At 33.1% G+C, this 9,969-nt stretch overlaps 1 protein-coding gene across 4 annotated transcripts in view; it reads right to left on the bottom strand.

The window, feature by feature from the left end:
* Positions 1–9,969, bottom strand: part of LOC118376442 (calmodulin-regulated spectrin-associated protein 2-like) — a 135,044-nt gene that overhangs the window by 30,404 nt on the left and 94,671 nt on the right. For all 4 annotated transcript variants that reach the window (XM_052476334.1, XM_052476332.1, XM_052476333.1 and 1 more), the window contains one exon: positions 8,203–8,342. In XM_052476334.1, the coding sequence (XP_052332294.1) occupies positions 8,203–8,342 (140 nt within the window). The remainder of the gene's footprint in view (positions 1–8,202; positions 8,343–9,969) is intronic.

Below are 9,969 nucleotides of genomic sequence, written 5' to 3'. Positions count from 1 at the left end.
CTATGCATCATTACTAACTCTAACTCTATGTATCATTACTAACTCTATGCATCATTACTAACTCTAACTCTATGCATCATTATTAACTCTATGCATCATTACTAACTATGTATCACTACTAACTCTATGCATCATTACTAACTCTAACTCTATGTATCATTACTAACTCTATGTACTAACTCTATGCATCATTATTAACTCTATGTATCATTACTAACTCTATGTATCATTACTAACTCTATGTATCATTACTAACTCTATGCATCATTACTAACTCTATGCATCATTACTAACTCTATGTATCATTACTAACTCTATGTATCATTACTAACTCTATGCATCATTACTATCTCTATGTATCATTACTAACTCTATGTATCATTACTAACTCTATGCATCATTACTATCTCTATGCATCATTACTAACTCTATGTATCATTACTAACTCTATGTATCATTATTAACGCTATGCATCATTACTAACTCTAACTCTATGTATCATTACTAACTCTATGCATCATTACTAACTCTATGCATCATTACTAACTCTAACTCTATGTATCATTACTAACTCTATGCATCATTACTAACTCTATGCATCATTACTAACTCTAACTCTATGCATCATTATTAACTCTATGCATCATTACTAACTCTATGTACTAACTCTATGTATCATTACTAACTCTATGTATCATTACTAACTCTATGTATCATTACTAAGTCTATGCATCATTACTAACTCTATGCATCATTACTAACTATGTATCACTACTAACTCTATGCATCATTACTAACTCTAACTCTATGTATCATTACTAACTCTATGTACTAACTCTATGCATCATTACTAACTCTATGTATCATTACTAACTCTATGTATCATTACTAACTCTATGCATCATTACTAACTCTATGCATCATTACTAACTCTATGCATCATTACTAACTCTATGCATCATTACTAACTCTATGTATCATTACTAACTCTATGTATCATTACTAACTCTATGTATCATTACTAACTCTATGCATCATTACTATCTCTATGCATCATTACTAACTCTATGTATCATTACTAACTCTATGTATCATTATTAACGGTATGCATCATTACTAACTCTATGTACTAACTCTATGTATCATTACTAACTCTATGTATCATTATTAACGCTATGCATCATTACTAACTCTAACTCTATGTATCATTACTAACTCTATGCATCATTACTAACTCTATGCATCATTACTAACTCTAACTCTATGTATCATTACTAACTCTATGCATCATTACTAACTCTAACTCTATGCATCATTATTAACTCTATGCATCATTACTAACTCTAACTCTATGCATCATTATTAACTCTATGCATCATTACTAACTATGTATCACTACTAACTCTAGGCATCATTACTAACTCTAACTCTATGTATCATTACTAACTCTATGTATCATTACTAACTCTATGCATCATTACTAACTCTAACTCTATGTATCATTACTAACTCTATGCATCATTATTAACTCTATGCATCATTACTAACTCTATGTATCATTACTAACTCTATGCATCATTATTAACTCTATGCATCATTACTAACTCTATGCATCATTACTAACTCTATGTATCACTACTAACTCTATGCATCATTACTAACTCTAACTCTATGTATCCTTACTAACTCTATGCATCATTACTAACTATGTATCACTACTAACTCTATGCATCATTACTAACTCTAACTCTATGTATCATTACTAACTATATGCATCATTATTAACTCTATGCATCATTACTAACTCTATGTATCATTACTAACTCTATGCATCATTACTAACTCTATGCATCATTACTAACTCTATGCATCATTACTAACTCTAACTCTATGTATCATTACTAACTCTAGGCATCATTACTAACTCTAACTCTATGTATCATTACTAACTATGTATCACTACTAACTCTATGCATCATTACTAACTCTAACTCTATGTATCATTACTAACTCTATGTACTAACTCTATGCATCATTATTAACTCTATGTATCATTACTAACTCTATGTATCATTACTAACTCTATGTATCATTACTAACTCTATGCATCATTACTAACTCTATGCATCATTACTAACTCTATGTATCATTACTAACTCTATGTATCATTACTAACTCTATGCATCATTACTATCTCTATGTATCATTACTAACTCTATGTATCATTACTAACTCTATGCATCATTACTATCTCTATGCATCATTACTAACTCTATGTATCATTACTAACTCTATGTATCATTATTAACGCTATGCATCATTACTAACTCTAACTCTATGTATCATTACTAACTCTATGCATCATTACTAACTCTATGCATCATTACTAACTCTAACTCTATGTATCATTACTAACTCTATGCATCATTACTAACTCTATGCATCATTACTAACTCTAACTCTATGCATCATTATTAACTCTATGCATCATTACTAACTCTATGTACTAACTCTATGTATCATTACTAACTCTATGTATCATTACTAACTCTATGTATCATTACTAAGTCTATGCATCATTACTAACTCTATGCATCATTACTAACTATGTATCACTACTAACTCTATGCATCATTACTAACTCTAACTCTATGTATCATTACTAACTCTATGTACTAACTCTATGCATCATTACTAACTCTATGTATCATTACTAACTCTATGTATCATTACTAACTCTATGCATCATTACTAACTCTATGCATCATTACTAACTCTATGCATCATTACTAACTCTATGCATCATTACTAACTCTATGTATCATTACTAACTCTATGTATCATTACTAACTCTATGTATCATTACTAACTCTATGCATCATTACTATCTCTATGCATCATTACTAACTCTATGTATCATTACTAACTCTATGTATCATTATTAACGGTATGCATCATTACTAACTCTATGTACTAACTCTATGTATCATTACTAACTCTATGTATCATTATTAACGCTATGCATCATTACTAACTCTAACTCTATGTATCATTACTAACTCTATGCATCATTACTAACTCTATGCATCATTACTAACTCTAACTCTATGTATCATTACTAACTCTATGCATCATTACTAACTCTAACTCTATGCATCATTATTAACTCTATGCATCATTACTAACTCTAACTCTATGCATCATTATTAACTCTATGCATCATTACTAACTATGTATCACTACTAACTCTAGGCATCATTACTAACTCTAACTCTATGTATCATTACTAACTCTATGTATCATTACTAACTCTATGCATCATTACTAACTCTAACTCTATGTATCATTACTAACTCTATGCATCATTATTAACTCTATGCATCATTACTAACTCTATGTATCATTACTAACTCTATGCATCATTATTAACTCTATGCATCATTACTAACTCTATGCATCATTACTAACTCTATGTATCACTACTAACTCTATGCATCATTACTAACTCTAACTCTATGTATCCTTACTAACTCTATGCATCATTACTAACTATGTATCACTACTAACTCTATGCATCATTACTAACTCTAACTCTATGTATCATTACTAACTATATGCATCATTATTAACTCTATGCATCATTACTAACTCTATGTATCATTACTAACTCTATGCATCATTACTAACTCTATGCATCATTACTAACTCTATGCATCATTACTAACTCTAACTCTATGTATCATTACTAACTCTATGCATCATTACTAACTCTAACTCTATGTATCATTACTAACTCTATGTACTAACTCTATGCATCATTATTAACTCTATGTATCATTACTAACTCTATGTATCATTACTAACTCTATGCATCATTACTAACTCTATGCATCATTACTAACTCTATGTATCATTACTAACTCTATGTATCATTACTAACTCTATGCATCATTACTATCTCTATGTATCATTACTATCTCTATGTATCATTACTAACTCTATGTATCATTACTAACTCTATGCATCATTACTATCTCTATGCATCATTACTAACTCTATGTATCATTACTAACTCTATGTATCATTATTAACGCTATGCATCATTACTAACTCTAACTCTATGTATCATTACTAACTCTGTGCATCATTACTAACTCTATGCATCATTACTAACTCTAACTCTATGTATCATTACTAACTCTATGCATCATTACTAACTCTAACTCTATGCATCATTATTAACTCTATGCATCATTACTAACTCTATGTACTAACTCTATGTATCATTACTAACTCTATGTATCATTACTAACTCTATGTATCATTACTAACTCTATGCATCATTACTAACTCTATGCATCATTACTAACTATGTATCACTACTAACTCTATGCATCATTACTAACTCTATGCATCATTACTAACTCTAACTCTATGTATCATTACTAACTCTATGTACTAACTCTATGCATCATTATTAACTCTATGCATCATTATTAACTCTATGTATCATTACTAACTCTATGTATCATTACTAACTCTATGTATCATTACTAACTCTATGCATCATTACTAACTCTATGCATCATTACTAACTCTATGCATCATTACTAACTCTATGTATCATTACTAACTCTATGTATCATTACTAACTCTATGTATCATTACTAACTCTATGCATCATTACTATCTCTATGCATCATTACTAACTCTATGTATCATTACTAACTCTATGTATCATTATTAACGGTATGCATCATTACTAACTCTATGTACTAACTCTATGTATCATTACTAACTCTATGTATCATTATTAATGCTATGCATCATTACTAACTCTAACTCTATGTATCATTACTAACTCTATGCATCATTACTAACTCTATGCATCATTACTAACTCTAACTCTATGTATCATTACTAACTCTATGCATCATTACTAACTCTAACTCTATGCATCATTATTAACTCTATGCATCATTACTAACTATGTATCACTACTAACTCTATGCATCATTACTAACTCTAACTCTATGTATCATTACTAACTCTATGTACTAACTCTATGCATCATTATTAACTCTATGTATCATTACTAACTCTATGTATCATTACTAACTCTATGTATCATTACTAACTCTATGCATCATTACTAACTCTATGCATCATTACTAACTCTATGTATCATTACTAACTCTATGTATCATTACTAACTCTATGCATCATTACTATCTCTATGTATCATTACTAACTCTATGTATCATTACTAACTCTATGCATCATTACTATCTCTATGCATCATTACTAACTCTATGTATCATTACTAACTCTATGTATCATTATTAACGCTATGCATCATTACTAACTCTAACTCTATGTATCATTACTAACTCTATGCATCATTACTAACTCTATGCATCATTACTAACTCTAACTCTATGTATCATTACTAACTCTATGCATCATTACTAACTCTATGCATCATTACTAACTCTAACTCTATGCATCATTATTAACTCTATGCATCATTACTAACTCTATGTACTAACTCTATGTATCATTACTAACTCTATGTATCATTACTAACTCTATGTATCATTACTAAGTCTATGCATCATTACTAACTCTATGCATCATTACTAACTATGTATCACTACTAACTCTATGCATCATTACTAACTCTAACTCTATGTATCATTACTAACTCTATGTACTAACTCTATGCATCATTACTAACTCTATGTATCATTACTAACTCTATGTATCATTACTAACTCTATGCATCATTACTAACTCTATGCATCATTACTAACTCTATGCATCATTACTAACTCTATGCATCATTACTAACTCTATGTATCATTACTAACTCTATGTATCATTACTAACTCTATGTATCATTACTAACTCTATGCATCATTACTATCTCTATGCATCATTACTAACTCTATGTATCATTACTAACTCTATGTATCATTATTAACGGTATGCATCATTACTAACTCTATGTACTAACTCTATGTATCATTACTAACTCTATGTATCATTATTAACGCTATGCATCATTACTAACTCTAACTCTATGTATCATTACTAACTCTATGCATCATTACTAACTCTATGCATCATTACTAACTCTAACTCTATGTATCATTACTAACTCTATGCATCATTACTAACTCTAACTCTATGCATCATTATTAACTCTATGCATCATTACTAACTCTAACTCTATGCATCATTATTAACTCTATGCATCATTACTAACTATGTATCACTACTAACTCTAGGCATCATTACTAACTCTAACTCTATGTATCATTACTAACTCTATGTATCATTACTAACTCTATGCATCATTACTAACTCTAACTCTATGTATCATTACTAACTCTATGCATCATTATTAACTCTATGCATCATTACTAACTCTATGTATCATTACTAACTCTATGCATCATTATTAACTCTATGCATCATTACTAACTCTATGCATCATTACTAACTCTATGTATCACTACTAACTCTATGCATCATTACTAACTCTAACTCTATGTATCCTTACTAACTCTATGCATCATTACTAACTATGTATCACTACTAACTCTATGCATCATTACTAACTCTAACTCTATGTATCATTACTAACTATATGCATCATTATTAACTCTATGCATCATTACTAACTCTATGTATCATTACTAACTCTATGCATCATTACTAACTCTATGCATCATTACTAACTCTATGCATCATTACTAACTCTAACTCTATGTATCATTACTAACTCTATGCATCATTACTAACTCTAACTCTATGCATCATTATTAACTCTATGCATCATTACTAACTATGTATCACTACTAACTCTATGCATCATTACTAACTCTAACTCTATGCATCATTACTAACTCTATGCATCATTACTAACTCTATGCATCATTACTAACTCTAACTCTCTGTATCATTACTAACTCTATGCATCATTACTAACTCTATGCATCATTACTAACTCTAACTCTATGCATCATTATTAACTCTATGCATCATTACTAACTCTATGTATCATTACTAACTCTATGCATCATTACTAACTCTATGCATCATTACTAACTCTATGCATCATTACTAACTCTATGCATCATTACTAACTCTATGCATCATTACTAACTCTAACTCTATGTATCATTACTAACTCTATGTACTAACTCTATGCATCATTACTAACTCTATGTATCATTGCTAACTCTATGTATCATTACTAACTATGTATCATTACTAACTCTAACTCTGTATCATTACTAACTCTATGTATCATTACTAACTCTATGTATCATTACTAACTCTATGTATCATTACTAACTCTATGCACCATTACTAACTCTATGTATCATTACTAACTCTATGTATCATTACTAACTCTATGCACCATTACTAAATCTAACTCTGTATCATTACTAACTCTATGTATCATTACTAACTCTGTATCATTATTAACTCTAACTCTATGTATCATTACTAACTCTATGTATCATTACTAACTCTATGTATCATTACTATCATTACTTACATATCCCTCCCTACCTAACCCAAGCCATGACCCCCCTGGTCCCTCGTTGTTACCCCTGCCCCCCTCCTGTCTCCCCAGCCCCCCTCCTGTCTCCCCAGCCCCCTTCCTGTCCCCCCAGACCTCCTCCCGTCCACAGCCTCCCTCTCTGTCCTGTCCCCCTGGTTCTACCTTGATGGAAGAGTGGGCATAGAGCCTACCTTGATGGAAGAGTGGGCATAGAGCCTACCTTGATGGAGGAGTGGGCATAGAGCCTACCTTGATGAAAGAGTGGGCATAGAGCCTACCTTGATGGAAGAGTGGGCATAGAGCCTACCTTGATGGAAGAGTGGGCATAGAGCCTACCTTGATGGAAGAGTGGGCATAGAGCCTACCTTGATGGAAGAGTGGGCATAGAGCCTACCTTGATGGAAGAGTGGGCATAGAGCCTACCTTGATGGAAGAGTGGGCATAGAGCCTACCTTGATGAAAGAGTGGGCATAGAGCCTACCTTGATGGAAGAGTGGGCATAGAGCCTACCTTGATGGAAGAGTGGGCATAGAGCCTACCTTGATGGAAGAGTGGGCATAGAGCCTACCTTGATGGAAGAGTGGGCATAGAGCCTACCTTGATGGAAGAGTGGGCATAGAGCCTACCTTGATGGAAGAGTGGGCATAGAGCATGTCCTCCAGGGAGAAGTGGCAGCAGTGGTTGAGGTTGTCCCTGCAGAACTCCTGCACCAGCTGCAGATTGTACAGACTGTCAGCCAGTGACATGGTCTCCTTCAGACAGATATCTGGAGGGTGGGGAGAGGAGAGAACACAGGGGTGGAGTTAGAGTTTAAGGGTTTGTTTTCAAATATATCCGAAAAGCTTCAGAAATGCATCAATGGCTTGCTTGTTTGGGGTCACTTAGAAATGTCCTTGTTTTTGAAAGAAAAGCACAAAAAAAATGTCCATCAAAATAACATCAAATTGATCAGAAATACAGTGTAGACATTGTTAATGTTGTAAATGACTATTGTAGCTGGAAACGGCTGATTTTTTAAATGGAATATCTACATAGGTGTACAGAGGCCCATTATCAGCAACCATCACTCCTGTGTTCCAATGCTACGTTGTGTTAGCTAATCCAAGTTAATCATTTTAAAAGTGACCCCAAACTTTTTAACGGTAGTGTACGTATACAGTTTATACAATATATATTATTGAGAGTGGCCATGGTCTGTCTTAAAAACATTGAAATGTATTTGCATTTGTACTTTATTAGAAATGTATCTTTTATAAAGTATTTAGTATTATTTGTAGTATTTGGCCAGAATAACAGTGGGAGGAGGCAGGGTTAGAAGGCAGGGTCGGGGGCAGTGAACATCTGATAGTAGCACACAGAGCCATCTATTTTTTTATTTTTTTTATTTTTTTATTTCACCTTTATTTAACCAGGTAGGCTAGTTGAGAACAAGTTCTCATTTGCAACTGCGACCTGGCCAAGATAAAGCATAGCAGTGTGAACAGACAACACAGAGTTACACATGGAGTAAACAATTAACAAGTCAATAACACAGTAGAAAAAAGGGGGAGTCTATATACAATGTGTGCAAAAGGCATGAGGTAGGCAAATAATTACAATTTTGCAGATTAGCACTGGAGTGATAAATGATCAGATGGTCATGTACAGGTAGAGATATTGGTGTGCAAAAGAGCAGAAAAGTAAATAAATAAAAACAGTATAAAAACAGTATGGGAATGAGGTAGGTGAAAATGGGTGGGCTATTTACCAATAGACTATGTACAGCAGCAGCGCCGATCGCTGCTCAGATAGCTGATGTTTGAAGTTGGTGAGGGAGATAAAAGTCTCCAACTTCAGCGATTTTTGCAATTCGTTCCAGTCACAGGCAGCAGAGTACTGGAATGAAAGGCGGTCAAATGAGGTGTTGGCTTTAGGGATGATCAGTGAGATACACCTGCTGGAGCGCGTGCTACGGATGGGTGTTGCCATCGTGACCAGTGAACTGAAATAAGGCGGAGCTTTACCTAGCATGGACTTGTAGATGACCTGGAGCCAGTGGGTCTGGCGACGAATATGTAGCGAGGGCCAGCCGACTAGAGCATACAAGTCGCAGTGGTGGGTGGTATAAGGTGATTTAGTGACAAAACGGATGGCACTGTGATAGACTGCATCCAGTTTGCTGAGTAGAGTGTTGGAAGCCATTTTGTAGATGACATCGCCGAAGTCGAGGATCGGTAGGATAGTCAGTTTTACTAGGGTAAGCTTGGCGGCGTGAGTGAAGGAGGCTTTGTTGCGGAATAGAAAGCCGACTCTTGATTTGATTTTCGATTGGAGATGTTTGATATGAGTCTGGAAGGAGAGTTTGCAGTCGAGCCAGACACATAGGTACTTATAGATGTCCACATATTCAAAGT

Source organism: Oncorhynchus keta, chromosome 23, assembly GCF_023373465.1.
Source record: "Oncorhynchus keta strain PuntledgeMale-10-30-2019 chromosome 23, Oket_V2, whole genome shotgun sequence".
In the NCBI taxonomy this organism is placed as follows: domain Eukaryota; kingdom Metazoa; phylum Chordata; class Actinopteri; order Salmoniformes; family Salmonidae; genus Oncorhynchus; species Oncorhynchus keta.
The sequence above is the reverse complement of the archived record's forward strand: the minus strand, read 5'-3'. Positions and strand labels throughout refer to the sequence as shown.